The sequence below is a fragment of the Megascapheus bottae genome, chromosome 9 (assembly GCF_031878675.1).
Source record: "Megascapheus bottae isolate mThoBot1 chromosome 9, mThoBot2.hap1, whole genome shotgun sequence".
Lineage (NCBI taxonomy): Eukaryota > Metazoa > Chordata > Mammalia > Rodentia > Geomyidae > Megascapheus > Megascapheus bottae.
The window spans coordinates 19533366-19560964 of NC_143517.1; the positions used below are offsets into that span (position 1 = coordinate 19533366).

The window sequence follows — 27599 nt, forward strand, 5'->3', positions numbered from 1 at the left end:
ATACATCATGCCAACCTTTTGGTTATTGTCAAAAATGCTGCTTCATTGACTCCTTGCTTTTTTGGGGGGGGTTAATTTTTATTGTTGGGATAATGTATAGAGGTGTTATAGTTACATCTGTCAGGTAGTAGGTGCATTACTACTCATACATTCTCATGTTTTTGTCCATTTCCCTCCCCCAAACCCCCTCCCTCGTCTTTGCTTTCTTAAAAAATATACGTATATGTATATATTTATAAATATATTCAGAAGCAGAACTGTTAATTATATGGCAATTCTGCATTTTTTTTTTTTGAGCTCAGGACCTTGTACTTGTTAGGAAGGCACTCTACCATGTGAGCTGCCCCCAGCCTTTGTGCTTCAGCGTCAGCTGTTTTTCCTCGCAGGGTCTTATGCTTTTCCTATGGGGCTGGCTTGGGCTGAGATGCTCTCCCCCATGCTTCCTGAATAGCTGGGGTAACAGATGTGTACTATCATAGCCATGGCCATCCTATTTGTTGAGATGGATCTTTTCTTTTTTTTTTTTTTTTTGTCAAGTCGTGGGACTTGACTCTGGGCCTGGGCATTGTCCCTGAGCTCTTCAGCTCAAGACTACTGCACTACTCCTTGGGCCACAGTGCCATTTCTACTTTTCTGGTAGTTAATTGGAGGTAAGAGTCTCATGGACTTTAGTGTCTGGACTGGCTTTGAACCTTGATCCTCAGATTACAGGCGTGAGCCACTGTGCCTGGCTCTTGAGATGGATCTTAACGTACTGCCTGACTGGACTCCAGCTATGATCCTCCAGATCTCCACCTCCTGAGTAGCTGGGATTATGAATGTATATTGACTCCACAGACCTCTTGGGTTTAATTTTGTGAGGAATCACCGCAGTGTGCTCTCCATAGAGGTTATCCCATTTTAAGGACTTACAACGTATAAGGGTTCTAAGTTTTCAACATTTCCCCAACACTTACTATTTTCCTCTCTTTTTCTGTTTTTAATAGCCACCCTAAAGAACATGAATGGTATCATGTGGTTTGGATTTGCCAATCCTGTAATGAATAGTGACACTGAACAAAACATCTTTTTTTTTTTTTTTTTTTTTTTTTTTTTTTTTTGCGGAGAGGGTCAGTCATGGAGCTTGAATTCAGGGCCTAGGCATTGTCCCTGAGCTCTTTTGTTTAAGGCTAGTGCTCCACTGCTTTGAGCTACAGCTCCATCCACTTCTCATTTTCTATTAGAGGTGAGTCTCACAGGCTTTACTGGCTTTCAGTAGCTAGGATTACAGGTGTAAGCCACCAATGCTGAACATCTTTTTATGTGATTACTGGCTATTTTTATATCTTCTTGGGAGAAATGTCAAATATGTTCAAGCTCTTTGTCCACTGAGATGGGATGGTTTTTAAAGCATTTTAAAGCATCACAAGCTATCTGTAAACCAGACAGTGGCTGCACTAATATATTACAAAACAATTATTCATGATGTAATATTTTCAGTTGATGATGTTTTTCACTCCTTAAAAATTGATTTGCATGGATTACTTGAGGGATAATATCTTAAGAGAGTATAACATAATCCATAGCCACAGAACTATTACATAATCATGATGCAGTTGATGGTAACATGAAAATAGACAAAGGCTGAAGAAAAGGAAGGAGCATGTTTAAGTCTGTGCTGTTAACTGAAGCAGAAGACAAAACAGAACTTCTAATTACTAGTATTAGAGAACTAATCTCTAAGAGCAATATCTGGTTTCCATTATGTAAGTTTGATTATTTTAAAAGTAATTCATAGAAAGTTGGTGAAATGTTAGATTCTGACTTCTTGGTAAAATGGAAGACCAAGCTTAGATAATCAACTTTTATCCAGGATGTATAATGCAATTTGTACATTCAGGATACAAATGGCATGGTCTTTTCAAAACAATGTTTTATTGTTATTATAAAGGCGACACACAGAGGAGTTACAGTTATGTAATGTGTGTTTTTGTTTTTGGACACTGTCACACCTTCCCTTGCTCGCTCCCAGGTTGTCTCTCCTCCTCCCCAATAAGTTGTATAGTTCATTTCCAATGCAGTGTCCAGTGAGTACCACTGCTACTCGTTTACCATTTGTTCCTCCATTTCTGTGCCTCCCTATGGCACTGTCTTGAAGTATATCTAGGGTATAGATATAGTTCTATGTTCTATATTCTCTGTAAATAATTCATACATAAGAAAAAGCATCATGTTTTAAACTCAAAACCGAACCAAACTTCCATGAGTCTGAAACTATAGGACAGCTTTCCATTTCTTGTCAGGATCTCTGTTGCTAACTGTAGAAAGAAAATAAGGTAAAAACAAAAATAAGTCAATCATCAGATTTTTACTGTGTCTTTGGTTAGCTTAACTAAGGTGTTTTTTTTTATTTTTTTATTTGCCAGTCCTGGGGCTTGAACTCAGGGCTTGAGCATTGTTCTTGGGCTTTCTCAAGGCTAGCATTCTACCACTTGAGCCACAGAACCACTTCCAGCTTTTTCTATGTATGTGGTACCAAGGAATCGAACCCAGGGCCTTGTGCATGTTAGGTGAGCACTCTACCACTAGGCCATGCTCCCAGCCCCCAAAGGTTCTTTCTTAGATTTTTTATTAGAAAGGCTGAGGCTTCTACACAAACTTGGAGCACTGAAGAACTTTCTCATTTTAAGGACTAAACTTTTCATAAACATGACTGATTCTGATCAGTTAACTGTCCACGAGTAAATGATAGGGATTTACTATTTTCGCATGTGGACTTCCTTAACTTCATTAGCATTTACATAAGGCCTGTGCCTCTTTCCAGATCTTCCCCATGGAAAACCCGTCTTCATGACACACGGTATTGACTGTCATGACAATGCTAGACCCTGGAGCCTGACAGGATGTTCTAATGCCTGTTGGAGCTGTTAGTTCCAACCTGTGGCCAATTAGCCTGGGGCTGCCAACCTTCCCAGAGCTTGTCTTTCCAACCAACATGAAGTGACATTCAAGAGGGAACTCTGATGGGTGCTGCAGTCTGCCTGTAAAAACACTTCATATGTTCACTGTGAAAGAATTCAAGTTTGTAAGTTCACTTACATATTTTTCCATCTTTTTCTAGTTTTCTCAAATGGAGCAAGAGATTATGCTCGGCCATTTTGTGTAAATTCTCAGGAGTATTCTAAAAGAATAGGTAAAAAACATTTTTATTTTTATTCTTTTTAAAGAATAAATATTTAACTGTTTTGAGTTTTAAACAATATATATATATGTATATATATAAAATATAAAAAGTTTAACCTAAATGCATTTTTAAATAGTAGCATAGTAAAAGATTTTTACCTTGTACATGGTTTTACTTTAAGACACTATTCTTACAGATAAAATAGACTAAGTGCTACCAAAAGGTCAGTAGCAACTACTTTACTCTCTAATGAATCCCTAGCATTGGGTATAACACCGCACAGTAAGACATTATTAATATTTATGGATGAAGTAATTATGTATAAATACTCAGGTTACATGATATTATCTTATACAATACAATGCATGATTTCCTTGACTTTTACTAAAACAATAATGAAGTACTGACAATTTTTTTTGTCAGTCTTGGGACCTGAACTCAGGGCCTGAGCACTGTCCTTTGGCTTTCTCAAGGCTACCGCTCTACCACTTGAGCCACAGCACCACTTCCAGCTTTTTCTATGTACCAAGGAATCACACCGGGTCTTTCTGCATGGTATACAGCACTCTACCACTAGGCCAAACTCCTGGTCCTACAACTTTTATCTGGATAAAAGTTTTTACTGCCTGGGCTGGCTTTGAACTACCATCCTCATATCTCAGCTTCCTGAGTAGCTAGGATTACAGGTGTGAGCCACTGTGCCCGGCTACTCCTAGTGTTTGGAAAACACAGTTTTTCTTTTGTCCAGATAAGTTGCTACCATCTCTATGTTGGTCTAGAAGATGTCTGCTCCTTTTTCAAGATTTAATTCAGTAAATTTCTGAAAGCTTTTCAAATAAGCTTTGCTGCTAAGCACCTTCACCTGGTAGTCTTGATTTCTATGTTTGTGCCTTAACATAGAAGAAGACATGCTGGGGTGTAGGCTAGGTTTGTGATGGAAGGAGTGACTGCTCAAAAAGCACTGGACATGGATGTAAAACCCTTACAACTTTTTGAAATTCAGAAAAAAAAATCATAGTAGGTACAGAAGTTAGAGGAAAAGGAGTAAGTATTTAAATATTCAAAGTGGTCCAAAATCTAAAATATTTTTTTAGCATTAGCACTCAAAAACATTTCAGACGTTGTGATCTACAAGATCTTGGAGTATTTTGGATTAAAAAGAATGCTTAATTCAAACAATACTTAGAGTATTATCTGGTAGTAATGTGTAATAAATGGACAACTATTATGACAGAGCTAGTATTTCAAGTATCTATTGAGCATGTCTGCCTTTGCTGCACTATGAATCCCTTGTGGGCAGGGTTCTGCCAACAACTTCGTACCTATGTTTCTCTTCTGGTTTGGAATATAACAGTATTTTATAAATGTTGAATGAATAAATCACTCTAGAATAGCTAATGCCATTCTATCTGCATCAGTTGTCTCACACACTTGCTTGATGAATATACTTCTGTATATACAGTGAGTACACCTCTGAATAGACTCAGTACATTTTTTAGGCAAGGGAAATTTACTTGATGACTGTGAGAGTTTGTAAGTGTTATGAGCAAGTCATGCTACCTGTGTTTATGTTAGGAAAAAAAAAAACCCTCAGTATACCAATGTAGAGTTTAGAGAGGCTACACTCTAATACTTGGAAGAAATGAGCTGTTTCATACATACCTACATTACTATTTTTTGATTTACTTTTGGTAATCCTGAAATCCAGATTCACACATGTTTGACAAACATTCTACTACTACTCTACTACTAAGCTAAAGTCTCTAACCCCAAAAACAGATATTTAAAAAATTTTAGATGTTTTAATCATTTTTCCCATCCCCCCCCCCCAAAAAAAAAGCATATTGAGTGCTAGGAAAGTGGCCTTGAGCAAAAGAAGCTTGGGGACAGTGGCCAGCCCCTCAGTTCAACCCCTAGCACTGGTTAAAAAAAAAAAAAGTATGACTTAACTGTTAATGACATAAGCCTATGATATTAAGGTCTTTTACTAAATTGTAACAGATTCTGATTCATGTCACTTTTGTAAATTCATGCTTAGTAACAATCTCATGTACAGGATGGTTTAGCTTGGGATACTTGGAGACTTTTTTTTTTTGCCTGTCCTAGGGCATGAACTTAGCGCTTGAGCACTGTCCTTGCACATTTTTTGCTCAAGGTGAGTGCTCTGCCACATAAGCCACAGTGACACTACTGGCTTTTTGTGTGTATGTGGTACCGAGGAATTGAACCTAGAGCTTTGTGTAATCTAAACAAGCACTCTACTACTAGGCCACACTCCCAGCCAAATTGGAGACTTTTATTTTAGTTCAGGCTGGCCTCTGCTTTCTGATTATTGGAATTGTAGGGATGCACAATCCATTCCTAGTGTACAAGACTTTTAAAATTCGGGTAGTCTATACACTCTCGACTGCCAACTATCTATCAACATTTCACATATCTAATAATTATCTTTAGAAAAACTCAGTAACACTGACTGATACACAATGCTATTATACATAAGAATACCATCCAAAGCCACAGTCTAAGGTATGGGACTCTTTACTTACATACGGAATCACTCATATTCTCTGATGGCTGTTTTCTCCACTGTTAGGCATTGCTACAACTTCATACTGCAATCATCCTATATTACTACAGGCTAGGGTACCAGATGATCAAGGTGGCAAGAGCAATGTTTGTCATTATAAACTGCTCATAGCACTTGCTCCTGCTGACTCAAGATGGCTAGTTTTGTTTTCTATAGATAATTTTTGGGGGAGAAAGGGGTGTAATTTTTTAACTTCAGTATTTTATAAAGTAAAATTGCTGGCTTCAATTCTGAACAAATAGCATTATTTGTAAGAGCATTACTTGCAAAATTCACAGACAGTCTAACAGGAAATGGTAGGTACATCATGTAAGGTCTATTAAATAGATTATTTGTTATATAAATCTGTGGGTATGTACAAGTAATGGCAAATTACCTTATATATGATTTTTACCATGTCCATCACCGTAAATGATTTTTCAAAGTTATCACGAAATAATGTGAGAATTTGATCTTCTCGAGTATTTCTGTGAGAAATATATTGTAGAATTTTAGCTTCGGCATCATGGATTACTGGGCCATGTCCTGAATTAAAATAACAATGAAAATTACCTCAAACAAATAAAAATAAACAGCAACTACAACCTAACAATATGATAATGTTTGTAAAGTGTTATGTGCTGGGTGTACTCGCATGCTTAGTGTACACTGTACTTACAAGAGTCCCATGAAGTCAGTACAACTATAGCACTCTGAGGCACAAGGAGGGTAGATGACCTTTTCAAGGTCATCCTCTGAACAGAAAGCTGGGGTTCTGACTTGCCCGTTTTTAACCATTCTGTTTTCTCTTAACGACAATGGTCAAATTTATTTGTAAAAGACTGAATGGTGGAAAAGCAGAAAGCAATTTTATGTAAGTGACTAAGATCCATTAAGAATTCACAAGACTGATGGTGGGCACTGGTGGCTCACATCTATAATCCTAGCTACTACTACCTAGGAATATATGGTTCTTGCATTTGTTGAAACCAAGTTGCAGATATTGTAATCTTGGTATCACTTGACACTGGATGTCCACAGCTATTCATTATAGCAGAAAAGCCCTATGCCGGGGTGCTGGTGGCTCACACCTGTAATCCTAGCTACTCAGGAAGCTGAGATCTACGGATCACAGATCATAGCCACTCTTGGGCAGGAAAGTCTGTGAGACTCTTATCTCTAATTCATTACCAAAAACCCAGAAGTGGAGGTGTGGGTCAAGTGGTAAAGCACTCACCTTGAGAAAATAGCTCAGGGACAGCACCTAAGCCCTGAGTTCAAGCCCTAGAACTGGCACATAAAAGGAAAATTCTTACAAGACCCATAGTAGATATTAAGAATCTTATATCTAGACTACTAATTCAGAGATTTTTACAAGTCAGGTGAAATTATACTGAAATTTATTTACTCTTTAAAATCATATAAATCAATGTATTATAAAGACCTAAAAAAAGGTATGTTTCAAATATCTGAGAACAAAATGTCCAGTAGCAGGATAACCTATTTTCATATAAAGAACACTGGGGACTGGTATGCAGCTCAGTGGTAAAGCACTTTTGCCTAGCAAGTGTGTCATCCTCAGTGTGATCCGAAGAAGGAGAAGACAAAGAAGAGGAGAAGGAGGAGGAGGAAGAGTAGGAGGAGGAGGAGGAGGAAAAAAGACCATTGGGCTTTGGTTAGATATGGACAATTATTTATTAGCTAATTAATTATTAGCTCTGCAAGGGAAGTTTGTGCATCTTTCCACATTTATTCAGCTGTGTAATGAGGACATCTCTACCTATTTCACTGGGGTTTTTGTAAGCATGACAGGTACAAAGGCCTTCACACAGTACCTGTTGAATAACAGGCTTTAATTCATGGTAGCTATGACTACAGAGCACGATTTACATATAAACAACCTCTGTGCTAATAACATGCCAGTTCACTGAATTCAAACCCTCTTAAGGTATTCAGCAATCGGCTTCTTATTGGGCCTAGCTTGAATTAGACTATACCATGAATCTCTTCTCTTCCTAAAATAGCTATAAACACATATGCCTTTATAGCTTGGTATTAATCTAAAGGCTTAGCTCCACTGTGGGTTTCCTATTCCCTGAGCAGTCAGAATTCATAAGAGAATGTAAGCATATCAATCTGTACTAACAGACCTTTCCTCAGCTGCTCAGTAAGAAGTAAGTTAAATGGATTAAGTAACCTCGTCTCTTTTTTCTCTTGAGCCTTCTTTCTAGGTGCTGTTTTTTTCTTAGTTGGTAAGATAGAAGGGGATTTGTACTACAGAGCAGTGCAATGTTATCTGAGACATAATCATCAGGGTTCTCGTTCCAGAAAATGGAAATAAATATACTATTTTACAGTTGCTATGGAAACTACTGATATTGCAATAGTGTTAAGAAACTGAAGTTTAGAGGTCGAATCTTGGCTAAGGTGGCATAGCTAAAATATGGTTCATAACACAAATCAAGTTAACTAAAACGACAGTAGCTTTTTTGTTGTTGTTTTTCTGGTTCCTGGACCTGGGTTGGGGTTCAAGTAGTAGAATGCTTGCCTTGCCTAGTAGCTGCTGTAAGGTCATGAGTTCAATCCCAAGTAGCCACCTCCAGACCCTCCCCTCCCCAAAGAAAAAAGAAAAAGGAATGAAAAATGTTTTCTTGTTTTAATGCAAGCTGGTTTTTGTGTTTAATAGGTGTGGAGACATTGACAAGAAATCTCTTTAAGGTTATTATTATTATTGTAACTGCTGGCCTTCTCTTTAACTGCAAAGGGATGCTTCTCACATGAATGCAAATCAAAAACTACCTGAGTTCCTATCTCATCCCACTCAGAAAGGCTATCTTCAACAATATAAACAGCAGCAATAACAATGAGGATGAATGTAGAATAAGAAACCCGTACTCACTGTTGGTGGAAATATGACAATCTAGCAACTGTAGAAAACAATACGGAGGTTCTTCAAGAAGTAAAAACAGAACACTGTATAATCTAGCTATATTCATTCACTCCTGGGTATATACTTAGAGGGATCAAAGTCAGTATATAATAGATAAACCTGCACATCCATGTTATTTTATCAATACCCTTAACAGAAAAGTATGAAATCAGCCTACTCATCAACAGATACATGTATAAAGAAGGTATCCATCTGTCTGTCTGTCCGTCCATTCATCCATATCCTGGAACTTTTACTTGCTATAAATCATTATCATATATAGGAAAATGGATGGAATGGGAGATCATCATGTGAAGTGAAATAAACCAGACTCAGAAAGATAAATAAGTATTTTCTCTCACATATGTAATTTATATTACAAACAAAAAACAAACAGAAACTAACCACTCAACGAGAAGGGTGACTAATAGGAAGTGAATTTCCAATCTTACCTTCTTTTACCCCTTCCGTTCCCCAAAGCACTAATGGGCAGAAGGGAAAAGTGAGAAGGCTTATGGGTAAATATGAGCAAAGTACTTTATAGACATGTATAAATTTCACATTATGAAACCTTTCGTTTTGTACAATAAAGCATATTACTAAAAATACGTACATATTTCATCAAGGATGGCTACAAATACAGAGACACAAGTCAAGATGAACCTTCTTCATTATTTGACAAAAATTTGTTTGCCAGATTACCCACCTGGATATATAATAGCAGCTTTGATTTTCAATAATGCCTTTAGGGAGTTCATATAATCATAGAGGTCTTCGAATATAGTCGTTCCTTCCCCTAGGATGCAATCCCCAGAAAAGATAGCATTTTCTTCTTCCAGGAATAGAGCCATGTGATCATCAGTGTGGCCAGGTGTGTAGATAACTCTGGTTGAAAAAAGAATCCCGGATCATTAAATAACGAGGTAATATAGACTCTTCATGGAGAGCATATGTTGAAGAATAAATTATTCTCTCTCCTTATTTTTGGACAAGGTACCAATAATTGATGCCAGTGAGTTGAATATGCTTTTCCATTGTGCCCACTGAACATTATTGTTAGGACTATTTTCTTGATTAAATTATCTCTCTATTAAGTGACAATTTAATATGTTCACATTTTTTCTTATGTTACAAGCACAAGATGACAAGATATTTGGAAAACAGGAAAGTGCTTAAAAGAGATAAAAATCAGCAATCATTTCCATTACTTAGAGAGAATGGTCTACCACTCGGGCCTTGCCTCTAGTCTAGCATTTTCTTGGCTAAAATGGTGATGGAATCCCTTGAACTTTTTTCGCCCTAGGAAGGCAATGAACTGTGATCTTTTAGGTTTCAGTGTCCTGAGTAACTAGGATGACAGGCATGAGCCACTAACACCCAACAAGGGCTAGAAATTCTTAATCTGCAAAATTAGGTGTAGGTAAGTGTAGTAAGTCAGTACTGTGATTCCCACACTTTTAAGATAAAGACTCAATGAACAACTTGCTGTTGTTTGTATCTACCTCCCCCACTCACTTGGCCTAGGACTGGAATGCTATGGAGGAAATGCAATATTGTCAAGAATACTTGAAATAACTGGCATACTAGAAAAAAAAGGGTACTGATTTGAAAGAACATGGGTGCCCCATGACTTCATTTTCCTTTTTTTAAAACCAACTGTTAATCTACTTGCATATATATATTTATATAAATAAGTATACACACACACACACACACACACACTACTTGCAGGACAAACATTCAGCATTTGCTATATGTCTGAATGTCTGAGATTGAGGATTTAAAGATGCACTAGCATCAGCCTGTGCTGGAGAACAGCTAGCTAGTTATCAAATCTATTTCCTCTTTCTCTTGGACATGGTGCAAAATTGTATTTTTTAGGTTTCCTACACTTACCGTGAGTGACCTGCAGCTGAAATGACAGCTAGTGCAAAAGAAGAGTTGGCTTAGAAAAGCCTATCAGGCCCTTTTCTACTTGCTGGATTGACTGAGGTGAGCATGGCAACCCTGAAAGCCAAGGACAGGTAAGTGTGGAATCACAAGATGCAAGGAAACTGAGTCTCTATCCTATCAAACATCTTGAAAGCCACTGACTAATCAGGAAGCTTTTTGTGGACTTTATGTGAATTTGAAATACATTCATTCCTTGTTAAGCCATTACCTATTTCCAAGTTGGTTTGCTATGGCAACAAATATTAGCTATGACTGTGAATTTAAGGAGTTGATTACCTCTAAAGGAGGTATCTACCCACATACATACATACATAACACAAGCTAATAAGTGCTTTAATGAATTAACATAAATTACATGAGAGCTTGACAGGAGGAGCAGTTAATGCAATCCAGAAAGGTTTCTCAAAGTCAGTAACATGTGGAACATGTACATGAAGAATGAGAAAAGAATAAGAGAAATGTCTCCCTGGTAAAGGAAAAGATTTGAACAAACCCATGAGCTAGGTCTAGGATTATTTGCATGTAGCCAACTGTGTCTGGGAGGGAGTGGTACCAGTTAAGACAAAAAAAGAAAGGTTGGGACCACAATGTAGCACCATAGTGAACTGTGAGATTAAAGCATGTAGGCAGTAAGCTCATCAAAGTTCTCAAGTAATAAAGTATATGTGGGGTAAAGTGGGAAGTAAGGAGCCTGGAGGCAGGAGGGTGAAGTAGTAACGAATAGTGGTGGGTGTGAAGAGGGGACAGTACCAACACAAATTTCGGGAGCAAAAACTAACCTGAGCTGGGTACTGGTGGCTCACGCCTGTAATCCTAGTTACTCAGGAGACTGAGGTCTGAGAAGGTTGCAGTTCAAAGCCGGCTTGGGCATGAAAGTCCATGAGACTCTCATCTCCAATTAACCACTAGAAAGCCAGAAGTGGCACTGTGGCACAAAGTGGTAGAGTGCTAGCCTTGAATTGAAGAGCTTAGGGACAGTGCCTTAGACCCAGAGTTCAGGCCCTATGACTGATAAAAAAAAAAAAAATTAAAAAAACCACCAAACAAAACCCCAACTAACCTGATCAGATGTGTGTGTGTGTGTGTGTGTGTGTGTGTGTGTGTGACAGTAAAGGTGAAAAACAGGGAAAAGTTAAGAGTAATACTGAAATGCTTTTCTTAGAGTTATGAATAAGTAGAGTCCTAAGCATAGAGCAAAGAAGGTATTCTGAGATCAAAAAGTATGGATAAATTGTAGAGGATAGAGCACTGTATGTAATTATTTTAGTTTTAAAATTACTGGGTTTGAAATACTTTTCTGAACCTCTCACAGAGGTCAGGAAGGGTATGAATATAGCCTAGAATTTACTCTAAGTATGTGTCATCTTTCCAAGTGAGAACAAGGGAAAACCTGAAGTGAAATATAGGTAGATTCCCTAAAACAGTCTCAAAGGAAAAGTTAGTTTGTGTGTGTGTGTGTGTGTGTGTGTGTGTGTGTGTGGCATCTGAGGCCTTGCACTCTCACTTAGCTATTTTTTACTCAAGAATGGCACTCTATTACTTGAGTTAGCTGAAGATAAGAACTCAGATTTGTTGGCTTTAAGCTGAGATCTTCCGATTGATCTCATAAGTAGATAGGATTACAGGTATGAGCAGCTGGCACCCAGTGGAAATGCTAAGTTTTTAGATTTAAATTTTAGTTATGTTAAAAAAAAAAAGGTAGAGTTGGGCTCAAGTAGTAGAAAGTCAGTCATGAGCAAGAAAGGTGAGCAAGGAGAGAGTGTTGAAAGGGGCAATATTGAGCAAGATGCATTCCATTCATAAACTGCTTTGTTGAATGGCAACTCCTTTGTATAACTACTTAAAGATAGTAAACATATTAAAAAAAGAAGCTAAGGAAATTGAGGCCCCAGTGCAAAAGAAAATAGAATTCAAGCAATCAAAAAGGGGATACAGAATGAAAAACAGTTTTGCTTTTTTGGTTTCTCAAGCAAGTAATTTTCTCTCCCAGAATACTTAATGTTGTCAGATTTCTTTTGTATCTTTCCTGAAGTATTTGCATATAGGAAAATATGTCACAGGCTGCCTTTCCTGCTTTTTTTTTTTTTCCCCCTGTCGTGGGGCTTGAACTCAGGGCCTTAGCACTGTCCTTGGACTTTTCTCAAGGCTAGTAGTGCTCTACCACTTGAGCCACAGCACCATTTCAGCTTTTTTTTTTTTTTCTATGTATGTGGTACCAAGGAATTGAACCTGGGACTTTGTGCATGCTAGGCAAGCACTATACCACTAGGCTAAACTCCTGGCCCCTCCTGCTTTTTTTTAATGACACACATAAACAGAATGCTTATCATCCCTCAAAAACATTAACTTACTTTAGAGTAGCTCCCTCAGTCCTAATCACATCTCCATCTTTCAGATAAACATATTGTTTCTCTCCATTTCCTATAATTTCTTCCTTCCAAGGACTCCGTGGAAGTTTTCTGATGCAATAGGTAATATCTAGTCACAAAAGATGTAAATATATTAAGATATACTATAAATTAATCAACCTTTTAAGAGATCAATTTACAAACAGGTGATTCTTGTTAATGACTGCATAAAATATTAACATTAAGATAACAAAAAATAGACTAATTATAACAGCTTATCTCTGGAATTTTTTTATATCTCAACAAAGCTTCCCCCTCTCCCCACCATTTCCTGGCATTCCCAACAAAGCTTTTTAAAATTAAATTTTTAAAATTCTCTCATAACCCTCCAGGTCTACATAAGTCTTTATGACTTTTTCAGTCATTTGCATTTGTGTAAATATCTGAAAGTAGATCTTAATAATCTCAGTGAGCTTTGACTCAGGACAGGTGTTGAAGGGGAAATTATTTGAAATGGATATTTCTTTTTTGTTATTGTTGTTGGTCATGGGACTTGAACTCTGGGCCTGGGTGTTGCTCCTGAGCTCTTCAGCTCAAGGCTACTGCCCTACCTCTTGAGGCACAGTACCACTTCTGGTTTTCTGGTGGTTAATTAGAGATAAGAGTCTCATAGAAAGGGGGGAAAACCAAGGCGGGTGGAGGGTGTGGGGGGGAGGGTAAGGGGTACCAAGACATGTGAAAGGGTATCAATGTATGTGAATTAATGCACCTTCTATCTGGCAAATATCATGTAACCCTTTTACTAATTACAATAAAAAAAAAAGAAACATTAAAAAAAAAAAAAAGAGTCTCATAGACTTTAAAGCCTGGGCTGGCTCTGAACCGTGATATTCAGATATCAGCCTCCAGAATAGCTAGGATTACAGACATGAGCCAACACACCTGGCTAAAATGGCTATTTCTTTCTAATTAGGAGCCTGCCTATCAAAAAGTCATGACAGTAGCTAATGAAGTTAGCATATAGCTTTCTGAGTATTGAATAGGAATCCCAAATCTGAAAATGAGATGTTAGACCTTTAAATACATTTAGCAAACACTATTCCTCACAGATGTAAAAAAAACCCCATTACTTAACCAATCAACAACTAAGTTTGTTATCTGACCAACATAAGATATACAGTGACTATACGAACTTAAGAACTGACATAATTGGGGAAGTGAAACTTACATATGGAGAACAGACGCTATGCTCAGTACTGTTTCCAAAACAGTAAAAGGACAATTCAGCTAAAAAAAGAAATAGGAAGCCAGGTGCGGTGGCTCATGCCTGTAATCCTAGCTGCTCAGGAGGCTGAAATCTGAGGATCAAGGTTCAACCCATCCCGGGCACAAAAGGACCAGAGACTCTTTATCTCAAATTAACTTCTAGAAAATGGGAAGTGGGGCTTGGCTTAAGGGTAGGGTGTTAGCCTTGAGCTGAAGAGCTCAGGGACAGCACCCAGGCAGAGATCAAGCCCTATGACCTACAAAAATAAAAAAAAAAGGAATAGGAAAATGGATTCAGAAATGATAGAAATTGAGGTATGATTTACAGGATGAGCAGGACAGGTAAAGGTATAGAGAAGCTCATGGAAGAAATGGTATTACTAACGGCATGAGAATGAGCTTGCTGAAAGTGTAACAATGCTCCCAACTTGTCTAATGCAAAATACGGCTGGATAGGCAAGATGAGTTCAGGTTCTGGAGGCCTTAAATTGCCTTTTGTAGAATAGAGGAATTTATATATTCCTGTTATAGCTATTACACACTTTTAAAAATTAAATATTTTTATTTTTAATACTTTTAAACAGCTGTACAAAGGAGTTTCAACTGATGGGTAGGATGCATTATCATACTTTTAAGTAAGATAGTGTAAGAGTGTTGACAGGTTCAATATGGCAGCTGTGAGTGGGGACAGTAGAATTGGAGGAATAGACAGAACCAGATAATGAACATTAGGGCTAGAAACATGCACTAGAAACATGTAGGGAGGGACAAAAAAGAAAGACATCACAAATTAGAACTGACAAGGCATAGGAATCAGCCCAATATGGCAGAAAAGATAAAAACATGGAAATAAGATTGTAAAACAAGGGGAGAGGAAAATGAGGACAAAAACATGAGAAGGGGTAGCAATGTTTGTTAAGTAATGCACCTTCTATTTGGTGGATATAACGTAATGCTTCTATTAATTACAATAAAAATATATTAGAATATAAACAATAGCAAACAGAACTTTCCTTTCCAACCTCAAACTCTATTATTTTGTACCTTGGAGACTGAAGGAGAAAAAAAGTTTCTCTGGAAACTAACATTATATAACAGATTAGGATAGTGAGGCTTTCAAGCTTTTAAATAATTTTGTCTTCCTTTTTGGTCATTTGTGGGCCTGGGCACTGTCCCTAGGCTCTTCAGCTCAAGGCTAGTGCTCTACCACTTGAGCCACAGTGCCACTTCCAGTTTCCAAGTGGTTAACTGGAGATGAGAGTCTCATGGACTTTAATGCCTGTGTTGGCTTTGATCTGTGATCCTTAGATCTCAGCTTCCTGAGTAGCTTAGGATTACAGGCATGAGCCACCGTGCTCAGCAATAATTTTGTCTTTTAAGGCCTATCGTTCCAATAGGTGGGAGGCTGTTGAAGGAAGATCACTACTTCTGGACCAGTCTGGGCTATGGAGGGAGTCCTTCCTCAAAAACAAAACAAAACAAACAAAACCCCAAACAATTACCATTATCTCAGAATTGCAAAACAATGTTACACTATAACTGTTTCATTTTTCAAAATTATGTGTAAACACAAATAAAAAACATATTAAAGAATTTATTAACATTGATTTTTACATCATATTTCAAATGACATATTTAACAAACAAGTATTCAATCTCACACTGCACTTGTGCAGTAGACTTTTCCTAGGATCAAGACTTGGTACTATCACTGCAATTTTTTTTTTTTTTTTTGTGAGCTGTGGGGTTTGAACTCGGCCTGGGTGCTGTCTCTGAGCTTTTCAGCACAAGGCTACTGCCCTATCCCAAGTCCTGAGCACTGTCCCTGAGCTCTTCAGCTCAAGGATGCTGCCCTGTCCTTGAGCCAAGCCCCACTTCTGTTTTCTAGAGGTTAATTGGAGATAAGAATCTCAGGTCATTTTGTCCCTGGGCTGGCTTTGAACCTTGATCCTCAGATCTCAGCCTCCTGAGTAGATAGGATTACAGGTGTGAGCCACCACGTCTGGCTGCAATCTAATTTTTAAAGTCTCTTCTTCCAAAATCTTGAGTTCTGTCGTAGCTACTTCCTAGTCATTCCCTTCCCAGCTTCTGACAACTACATTATTTTCTGTCTCTGTCTTAATTATCTTAACAGGCTCAAACCCTAAGCTATTAGGGTTTGCTAAATGATGGCATATAATATTATTAGCAATATGCTAATCATTTAAGGTGATACAAATGTGATATTGTTTGTGAGTAATAATTTCTAATTAAAATTACATCTTATGCTGGGCACCGGTGGCTTATGCCTATAAATCTAGCTACTCAGGAGGCTGAGATTTGCAGTTCATAGCCAGCCTGGGCAAGAAGGTCTATGAGACTTTGTTGGTCGTGGGACTTGAACTCTGGGCCTGGGTGTTATACCTGGGCTCTTTAGTTCAAGGCTACCACCCTACTCCTTGAGCCGTGATAGCACCACTTCCTGGGTATTTGATTTCTTTGATTCAGATATGAAATATGTAGCAGAGATCCAGCTTCAGTTGCAAAACTGATACTTCATTATCAGAGATTATATATTATAGAATATATCTTATAATATATATACTTTTTACAAGATTAATTCAGAACCAAATCAAAGCAGAATATGTAAGGACTTTATACTTATCACACCTAGTCAAATTCCAGCTCCCTGTAATTCACTGTGAGTTTTCAAATACATAATGGTGACTGAACATTCTAAAACGATGTTGCTTCACATTGACTGTCTCTTCTAAGTAGCATTTACATATTTGGTGTAGCTTAATTAAAAAAATAAAGGTGGTGGGCACTGCAGAGTAATTAACACTGTAAAAGAATATGAAGCAAGGGGCCGGGAGTTTGGCCTAGTGGTTAAAGTGCTTGCCTAGCATGCATGAAGACCCGGATTCGATTCCTCGGTACCACATACATAGAAAAAAGTCGGAAGTGGTGCTGAGGCTCAAGTGGTAGAGCTCTAGCCTTGAGAAAGTCCAAGGACAGTGCTCAGGCCCTGAGCTCAAGCCCAGGACTGGCAAAAAAAAAAAAAAGAATATGAAGCAAATAAATAATAGTAAACAAAATAGGGCATAATGCTGATTAAGAATTTTTAAAAAATTTAAAAAAATTAATCAACTGCAGTCCTAGACTTTGAATTTGGGGCCTTGACTTGCTAGACAGATACTATACTACCAAGCTCCATTTCCCATTCTCTTTTTTGTTTGTTTGTTTTTAGTTATTTTCAGGTTGGTCTTGAAGGTTTTTTTTTTTGGTCTGGGGCTGCTGGCCTTAAACCAGAATCCTACTTATCTATGGCCTCCCACATGGGTGAGATTATAGCTGTGAACCACCATGACTATCCCAGGATTTAGAGAATTAAGAAGTAATAGAACTTTTGAAGAAAGATTATATTAGTACCTCTGCACAACTTCAATGCTAAACCACCCGGGGTCTGTAGATAACTTGTCTAGCTCCGACATTTCAGAAAGAATGATAAAAGAAAAGCATCACTTAGTTTTTATAAGAGCAGTGTTAGATTTCTCCTATATTTTCCTTAAATCAATCAACTAGGTAACGTGTTATAAAATATTTATTATTTTGTATTAATTCAATACTACTTTAACTGGATCAAACGTCTATTAACAAGTGAAGGGAATATTATGGTAATACTTGGCAATTAAATGGAACAAAATTATCTGGTGAATATAATGTAACCCTTCTATTAATTACAATAAAAATATATGAAAAAATAAATGGAACACATTACCCGACGAATGTAACTGTAACCCCTATGTACATTATCCTGACAATAAAACACAATAATATAAAAAAAATAAATGGAACAAAATGACTGATACATGGAACATGGGCGAATTTCAAATCCATGACAAAAAAAAGGCAAAGAGAGTGATTATGTATTCTTCTACCATGTGTAGCTCTACAACAGGCAAAGACATCATACATGACTGCAGATGGATGGTTGAGAGGCTAGGGAAGAATGTCTGCAAAACTGTGAGGGGATGCTCAAAGTGTTCTTTGGCTGCATAGATACCTGCGTTTGTTAAAATGCACCAATCTCTACTTAAAATGGACACGCCATATATATATATGTATGTATGTAAATTAAACCTCAGTAAAGCTGGTTTTGAAAGAAAAAAGTGAACCATATTTAAATTTTCAAATTGACCTACTTGTCAAAAGAGAGTTGATCAAAATGACAAAACTAAGAATTCTCAGATAGTGTTTTTTTTGTTGTTGTTGTTGGTGGGGGTGGGGCTTAAACTCTAGGCCTGGGCGCTGTTCCTGAGCTCTTCAGCTTAAGGCTACCACCCTACTCCTTGAGCCACAGTCCCACTTCCAGTTTTTTAGTGGTTAACTGGAAATAAGAATCTCACAGACTTTAGTGCCAGGGCTGGCTTTGAACCGAGATTCTCAGATCTCAGCCTCCTGAGTAGCTAGGATTACAGGCGGGAGCTACCATGCCCAGCTCAGATAGTGTTTTTTTTTTTTTATTTAAGAATTTATTAACATTGATTTTTACATCATGCTTCAAATGACATGTTTAACAAACAAGTATTCAAGAAGGGAATCTCTATATACAATCACTGTCAGATAGTGTTTTAATTCATAAAACCTAGTGTGTATTGATTAGAGCAGGACTTCCCTTGTACAATAAAAGCTTCACCAGAGCTTTCTTTTCGCTCAAAGCTAAGACTTTTGTGTCAAGAACAGTATTTGATATCTAATAATCACCTTAATAAATTAAAGAATCTAAGTACATGAAGGCTGGTTAAAGAAACTTTTCCTTTTCTCTTTTGTTAAAATTGAAATTAAATTAAAATTCCCTTTTGTTAATGTCAAAATAAAATTTTGTGAAAATTAATGAGTGCAGGGACAGCACCCTGATCTGAGTTCAAGCCCCATGAGCGACAAAAAATAAAATTAAATTAAAAAGGTAGAAAGATATCACTCAAATCTTACCATTTGCTGAAAAGACCATTTAAATATAAACTATTTAGTAATAGTTTATGGTTTGCTTAATTTATAAGTCATTTCCAAACACAGCTTTCCCCAAAGAACTTAAAGCTTTCTGTTTACCATTACTGATGCCTTTACAAATATCTTCTATGCCTCCAGAATGATCCTTATGCCAATGAGTCACTAGGATCTCCTGGATTGCTGTGTTAAATTCAGCCAGAGCTTGCTTCAAACAGCTGATATATTCTGGAATTGAGGGTTCTCCAGTGTCAATAAGGATTCTCCTGAAAATTAAATGGAAGACAATGCCAAGTGAAACACAGTTAATACTAGTACATTAGTACATTTTGTACACAGAAAGTTTATATTCAAATTTAAGAAACCATATAAACTTTTGTTTTCAACATGATCAGTAACTAGTTATTTGACTTTACCTTCACGAAAACAATCTCACTAGAAGAAAGTTCTTTGAGTTGGGCTCAGAGGCTCATGCCTGTAAACCTAGCTACTTAGGAGGCTGAGATCTGAGGGTCAAGGTTCAGAGCCACCTGCGGCACTAAAGTCCCCTGAGACTCTTATCTCCAGTTAACCACCATAAAACCAGAAGTGGCACTGTGCCTCACGGGGTAGGGCAGTAGCTTTGAGCTGAAGAGCTCAGGGACAGTGCCCAGGCCCAGAGTTCAAGTCCCCAGGACCTATCAAAAAAAAAAAAAAGTAAAAAAAAAGAAAGTTCTTTGTAACAAGTAACAGCTAAATATAAATCTAGATAAAAATAACAATACCTGATAGAACTTCTAAAACAACCATTGCACTATTTTAATTGTATTCTTCATGACAACAGTTTAAGGCAGGAATTTCAGTATATACTTACAAGTTAAGTGATTTCACTGTTATTTTACAAATAAATAAGCAGAATCAGGTATTCTGATTTCAGAATTGTATTCTTATCTACTTCTAGATCTTTTACAAATTCTTCAAATATATCATAAATATGAAACAATTTGATTTACTAGCATCCCTAATGAAACTTAAATTTTTGGCATTAGTTACCTAACTTAACACGAAGTTTTACATTTGTATCCTATATAACATAAGGACAGAAGGAAGTATGGGGGAAATCAGGGAGTTTTACCTATTTAATTTTTGAACTTGTTAGTTATATATATGTATATATCTCTACATATATTTCTTCTAATTGTGAGCCTTCCTTATGCTTTTCTTTATGGTTCAGTCCTTCTGTTTTCTTGAACAAATGAAATCAATGGTATTTTCTTCAAGAACCAACTCATGAACTTAATTCATGATGTTTCACAGTAATACTTCATTAATTTAAGCTAAGATTAGGCTTGAAGTATGAATCCTTTATCATTCAATCATTAATAACTGCTTACCGATTATTATGTGCTTCTATTACTTTTGAAAGCACAATATCCTACTTTTTAGTGGAAGGTGGAAAGAGGGAAAGAAACAATGAAAGTAACAAAAGGCATTTTTCAGGGCACTAAAATAGAGTACACAGACAAGTAAGTGGAGGGCTATTTTACATTACATGAGATTGTTTCTCTGAAACAAACAATTAAAGCAAATTGCCTTGTTACAGTTATATAAGAGCTAACAGTTATGGTGTACTGTACAATAAAGGACTATGGACAACAATAATGTACTGTACATTAAAAAAAGCTAGAAACATAGCTTTTTGGTAGCTAATTAGAGATAAAGAGTCTCACAGACTTACCTACTCAGGCTCACTTTGAAACATGATCCTTCCATTTCACTTACCTAAGTCACTAAGATTATAGGTATGAGCCACTGGTGCTCAGCTCAGTCCATATGATCTTTTTCCTTTTTGGTGGTTCTGGGGTTTGAATGCAGGGTATCATACTTGCTAAGCAGGTGCTGTTACCCCTGAACCACAACTCTATCCCTAATTTTTTGCTCTGTAGACCTGTCTGTGCATGTGCACATGTGCCAGTCCTGGGACTTGGATACAGGGCCTGGGCACTGTCCCTTGAGTTTTGTTTTGTTTTTTCTTTTTTCTTTCTTTTTTTTTTTTTTGCTAAACCTACTGCTCTGCTACTTACTTTTGGCTTTTTCCTGCTGGGCAAGGTGGTTCACACCTGTAATCCTAGCTACTCAGGAGGTTGAGATCTGAAGATCGCGGTTCAACACCAGTCTGGGCACTAAAGTCTATGAGACTCTTATCTCCAATTAACCACCAGAAAACCAGAAGTGGCATTATGGCTCAAGGGCTAGAGCAGTAGTCTTGAGCTGAAGAGCTCAGTGACAGTGCCCAGTCTCAGAGTTCAAGCCCCACCAACTGACTGAAAAAAAAAAATCTCAGCCTCCTGAGTAGCTGGGATTACAGGCATGAGCCACCAGCTCCTGGCTGCTGATTCTTCTTCAAGATAGGATTTCCCTCCCTTCCTGAGCAGGCCTGGAAACTATCAATTTATGTTAGGCTTTCCATGTAGCTAGAATGATAGACATGCATCACCTCGCCTAGCTTTTCACTGAGAAGTGCTCTTTAAACTTTGCTAACAAGGCTGATCTTGAACTGTGGTCCTAACAATCTCAGAGTCTCAAGTAGCTAGGATTACAGGTGTGTGCCATCGGCACCTGTCTATGTACACAATGGTTTTCAGCCTATATCTACCAGATTATTGTATACTTTCCAGGAGACTAGTAGCTGAATGGATAGTAGTCACAGATCTGGGTTCCAATCTCAATCCCAATTTTGATGTTGGATTGGTTATTTCTCAGTGCCTCTGTTTCTTTATCTTTTCTTTCTTAAGATTATATGAAGGGGGTGGAGAAGGGAAAGTGGAGAAAAACATGAGAAGGGGTATCAATTCAATGTTCAAGTAATGCACCCACTACTTGACCAATGTATCTGTATCCCATCTATACATCACTCCTACAAAAAAATGAAATGTACTCATTACCTCATTTATGTAACTGTAACCCCTCTATATATCACCTTTGCAAATAAAATGGTCACATGCACCAATAAAAGATTATGTGAAACCCTCCAAAAGAAAAAAAGCTAGAAACAGTGGAGCTGTGACACAAAGTGGTAGACAGCCTTGAGCATTAAGAGCTCAAGGACAGTGCCCAGGACCTGACTTCAAGTCCCATGAGCAACAAAATATAAAATAAAATAAAATAAATTGAAAAGCTAGAAGGATGTTGACAGTTTTCATTATAAAATATTTGAATTGACAAAACCTCTGATGATTTGAACATTATGCAACATAACATGTATCAACATATTAATCTGGGTTCCATTTATATGTGCATTTTTATGTTTTTATGAATTGCTTAAGTCAAGGTTAAAAAAAAAGTAACTGGCTTCCCTCTCGCAAGAAGATGGTAGCCTGATGGTTAGATGTTCTCTCTTTATCCTTAAGTACTATAGAGTAGTAAATGGGTTTCAGAAGTAGTGAACTGACTACCTGGAGACAGTAACTAGATAATGGTTTAAGGGAGTACTATAAGGTCCTGCTGAATAAAAAAAGTAAGGACTGCAAAGATTCAGAGAATATCTATAAAGCATAATTGATAGGCTTGGAAGTGAAGAATTAATGATTCTGAGGATTTGAGGTAGAATATTTGGTGTGTTATCAGAAAAGACTATAACAACTATGAATCTGAAATGAGCTTGATTTGGGCATATTGATAGCATTTCTAGCCATCTTCCCCTGCTTCTCCTGAATAGCCATTTTTTTTTGCAGTTTAACGTATTTTATACATTTATTTACTTATTGGTCATTTTATACTCTCTATCACTCTAAATGTGAAGCCCATAAGGACAAGAAGCTTCTCTGTTTGATTCTAGGAATTTAAAGACTGTCATGTCCATGAATCCACTGTACAATGCTTGGCTCTGTGGACATCTTATACTAACTTAGAAACATACAAAACATATAGTACTTCTGTATAATAAATACCCTGTAGCTCACAATCCTAGATTTGATTGCCTCTAGTAATGTGTGGTTATTTGGTGCTTATTTACGCCAAATGCTTGCTTCCCTTTAATCAATATCAGTCAGATTATTTTAGTCTTCTGGTCTTTGAGAAGAATCCTCTTTTCTTCTTTTTTTTAAATAACATTAAGTCTTCTTAGTTTTTTATAAGATTAAGTCTTATTATTATTATTATTATTATTATGCTCCAGGCCCCTCTTAGTGTTTTTTAATTTTTGCTTTTCCCACCTTCTTTGAAACTGATTTGAAATATCTAGCAATCTAAAACCTGAATTTAAAATTTTTGTATTCAAAAATTCAAAAGTCATGACAAGATTAGCAGGACACACAGCTTTGCTAAAATCTAATACTATAGAAAACAGATCTTTTAGAATGCCACTGCTGCCTGTTTGCAGATCAAAGTCTGAGTAATAGCAGACCATGGGCAAGCACTAAATGTGGTTCTCAGGCTTCTTTGTTTAGATTTTCTAATGGTTCTGTCTTGGCTTAACAAAATTAGGATTGGCAAAGAAAGGACATTGAAATGGAAGATAATAGGACATTTACAAATCCTAGAATAAACAATCTACTCAGAGTCAGGATGTTGTAAAACCTAAAAAAAAAAAAGGATTTATAACATGTAGGAAGAGTAACAAGGTCATGCTGATATTTTGCATTCATATGGTGATTAAAACCATTGGGAACATTTGTAATTATATATTTTAATCTTCAAACCAATTCCAGGAAAATCTTGTATAGAAAAAGAACCAGATAAGAAAGACAGTGACTTATAGCTAGCAGGAGGCAGTGGTTCCAGAAAGGTCACTGCTTAGGTAAGCATTTAGAGTCATTCTGCAAGCATAAACAAACCTTCAGTTCTAGACTAGAAATAAGTTCTCTTTCTTCCTAATGAAGTTATTCCATATGTAATACCTGTGAACAGTGACAGTGGATTATGTAGGATCATCTTTACATGGGTTGGTTGATTTTGTTCTTCATGATCAGAGACAATATCCCTATGTCAGGAAGCCATTTACAAATGCAAGATATACTCATAAAGAGTTCATGAGAAGGGTGTGAATGAACCTGTATAGGTCCATGGCTGATTTATTCCCTCTAACTTCGTACCTGGCACACAGTAGGTACATAGTAATATTCTGTTACACAGAGAAAGTTGGTAGCATCAACTTCTTTATAGCTATTTATATTGATAGCGATTACCTGGTGTCTCTGTCAATTTACCTTTATTCTTCAAACTCACTGCATATTTGGTAAGCATAAACAACCCAGTTTTGTCTAGATGTTATGATGAAAACAGAACAGAACAGTTAGATAGTATGCTTTCAATACGCTAGAATTTCCTTTTTTTTTTTTTCTTTGCCAGTCCTGGGGCTTGAACTCAGGTACTGGGCATTATCCTTGAGTTTTCTCAAGCCTAGAGCTCTGCCACCTGAGCCACAGCACTACTTCTGGCTTTTGCTGTGTATGTGGTACCAAGGAATCAAATCCAGGTCTTCATGCATGGTAGTCGAGCACTCTACCACTAACTAGGCCATGCTTCCAGCCCAACACTTGCTTTTTTGGTATGTGTTCATTTAAATTTCATGGAACCCTCACTGCATAGGTACAGAATATGAGAAATGACCATCTTGTTCAACCTCACACAAGCAAGTAAATGGAGTAGCTTCTGTATGGTTTCAACTGTATCAGAGTCCTTTCTCTATTGTACAATGTAATCTCAGCACTACAATTTTGATAGGAAAGGTTAAACTGAAGCTATTAGAGGTTCTTGAATAAAGGAGGAATTTGGGGTTGTCATTTGTTGATTCAAATGCTTATTGGGTAATTACATACTATGTACATACATGTATCTAAGTAGTATCTGTATACTTAGTCTCACAAGTACTATTGTTAAGAATGGAGTAACAGGTTAGTGTTTTACATTGATGTAGCAGTGACATGTGGCTTCCATGAGGAAATGCCATTTCAAATGAACTTTAAAAGGTGACGGAGGCTAGCCTTAGTGGTGAAGGAAGAGACAGGTAAGAGAAAGAGAAGGAAGTATGTATGAAAGACAGAAATGGCCAACTCAGCCGAGGCTTCACAGGAAGTCCTGAGGTGAGATTTCAGATGAGCCTGAGGAGGCAAGTAAGAGCCTGAATATGCAAAGCCTTTTCATTTTCATTGAAAAATATGACTGTGGCCCTGAATAAGGGAACAAACTGAAACATGATAAAAGTGGATACCAAAGAAGACAGTTGGGGGGGGGGTGTCATTACAGACACCTATGTAAGAGTTGAACTGGCTTTGACTGGGTGATAATGGAAAGGACGAGATCTTCACAATGGCTTGGAAGTATCTAGGGTACAAGGAATGTCCAGGAGGACACTTGGTCATTGTTCTTGGACCAAGGGAATGGTCCTGTTTATCAACACAGGGACCACGGGAAGAGGGTAGGGAAGACCATGAGTTCATTTTAGGAAAAAATTGTTTCAAGTGCCTGCGAGTCATGCAGATTTAAGAAAGCAGCTGTAAATCTGAAGATCAAGTCTAGCTTTTGTCTAAATTGGAGCTATAAATTTGGGAGTTGATAATTAACAGCAGTAAATACAAGGGAGAAGAGGTAAGAAATACAGTGTAAAAGAGGTGTGGGTTGAATTCTGAGGCACTTAAAGATCTGACAGAGATGACAGAAATGAAAGAACAGCAGGTAGAGAGCCAAGAGGATAACCTGATGTGGTGTTAGCAAATCAGGGATGGGTGGCCCCAAATCAACAAGCTAGGAACAGAACAATGAATTTAGTGATACAGAAGACACTTGTGTTCTATAAAGAGGCTACTATCTTGGAATATTTTACTTGGATTGAATTAATATTCTTTACTTAGCTTTTACACTAGAGTAGTATTATCTGCCCACTAACTTAACCTAAACATACAGAGTTTAAATAATGTGATTCTAGTTCAAGTTCATGTGAATAATAGTTTAGTAGGTTAAGATGGGAGATCATGAATATGAACTTCCTTCAATTAGTTTTAGGTCTTTTAAAGTCTCCTCTAGCATACGTTTACTATGTCAAGAGTGATAGTATTTTTTAATGCAACATGGTCTTACATACCAATGACTGCATCTGGTTTTCAAACAGACCCATCTATTTTAAGTCTGAAGAAAACTAGGTTGTGTTGAATCTGAGATCCATATTGATGGGAGACTGGGATAATTTTTTATGATCGGCTCTGAAGTTAGCGTTAAAGATGACTGAAAAGTGTGGATTTATTTACTGGGTTGAGGGAGGCCCAGCTTCTGGCTATACTCTTCTGTTAAGTCGTGTGGAATTTTTCCGCTTATTTTTCTTACCGTCCAGAGACAGGCTTAAGGTTCTTGTTCCCTGCCTTGTTCACACCGGATTTAACTTTTTTTTCGGGGTCCTCACTTACAATGCGCTCAGTCACTTTCTATCCGCTGCTTCTAAAATTCTAGATCTACCGGGGAAAACGGTAAATATAGCAAGAGATTGTACAGGAAAACTCAATGAGCTTGTTCCCAACAGTTCTAAGAAAATGCAAAATCAGCTACGGTCAGATCCTCTTTGCCACTGGCTGCGGGCTGCTCTGGTAAGCAGGAGAATCTCGCCCCCTGCCGCAGAGATAAAGAAATGGCCTTAGCACCAACGATGGGTTCCGTGGAGGGGAGCTGGTTATTTGTCGGGTGCGGCAAACGCGCTCTCTGCTCGCCATTGCAGGCGCTTCTAAGGAAACGCTGCCTGCGCGGCGTTCAGACACCAACAAGCGACGTAAACTGGGTCGCAAGAGCAGGTTTTCTTCTTCTTCTTCTTCTCGACTTCTCCTCGGCGGAGGAGACCGAGGTGGTGTCTCAAGTGCCCGGGCTGTGGGACGGCGGGAAGGCGGCGGGCCGGGCCGGGCCGCGGCGCTCCCCGCGTCCCACGTCGCGCTGCCCGGCCCGCGGCCCGAGTCCCGCGGTCCCCAGGACGAGGTTAGTGGGGAGGGGCAGGACGTTTACCTGGAGCCGGTCCCTACCAGGTAGGTGTTGGTGCCCTGCAGGGTCATGGGACCGGGGTTACAGCCCAGTACGCGCACCACCCGACTGGACAGCCTTTCGATGCGCTGCAGCGTGACAGACATCTCCACCTCAGACGCCGGGCGACGCAACTGCGCGGCGCTCGGCCCGAGCCGGGAACCCACCCGCAGTCCGGGAGGGCGGGGACGGCACTCCGGTCACACCACGCCGGCCCGGAGGGCGGAGAACAGCGGAACCCGGGCGGGGCCGGAGGTCACGTGACACCGAGGGGCGCCTTGGAGCGAAAGGAGGCAGAAGGGGCGGGGCCAGAGTTCAAGTGAGGCCGGCGACTATGGAGGCGGGACCTAGAGACCGGGCCGGGGGCGGAGCCATACGTCACGTGCGGCCACAGGCACTGTGAATGGCT

General features: G+C 38.2%; 2 protein-coding genes across 6 annotated transcripts in view; one reads left to right on the forward strand and one right to left on the reverse strand.

Annotated features, from left to right (window-relative positions):
• Positions 1 to 27599, forward strand: part of Xkr9 (XK related 9) — a 111281-nt gene that overhangs the window by 16677 nt on the left and 67005 nt on the right. For 4 of the 5 annotated variants that reach the window (XM_090338941.1, XM_090338940.1, XM_090338935.1 and 1 more), the window contains exon 2: positions 10540 to 10682. The gene's annotated coding sequence lies outside the window, so the exon portion shown is untranslated. The remainder of the gene's footprint in view (positions 1 to 10539; positions 10683 to 27599) is intronic. The other variant, XM_090338938.1, reaches the window with a different exon arrangement.
• Lactb2 (lactamase beta 2) lies at positions 1895 to 27403 on the reverse strand. The gene is made up of 7 exons (XM_090338943.1): positions 27176 to 27403; positions 19316 to 19479; positions 12963 to 13089; positions 9365 to 9543; positions 6127 to 6275; positions 3079 to 3160; positions 1895 to 2297 (listed from the first exon to the last, which is right to left on the reverse strand). The coding sequence occupies exons 1-7, from the start codon at positions 27295 to 27297 to the stop codon at positions 2254 to 2256; spliced, it is 867 nt and encodes a 288-aa protein (XP_090195069.1). The 5' UTR covers positions 27298 to 27403; the 3' UTR covers positions 1895 to 2253.

Coding starts and splice junctions, on each gene's coding strand:
- Lactb2 (XM_090338943.1), bottom strand. CDS start 27,297: ATGTCTGTCACGCTGCAGCGCATCGAAAGGCTGTCCAGTCGGGTGGTG. Junction 9,544..12,962: donor ACTGAGGGAGCTACTCTAAA/GTAAGTTAATGT, acceptor TTTTTCAACCAG/AGTTATCTACACACCTGGCC. Junction 2,298..3,078: donor AGAAAAAGATGGAAAAATAT/GTAAGTGAACTT, acceptor TTCTTTCTACAG/TTAGCAACAGAGATCCTGAC.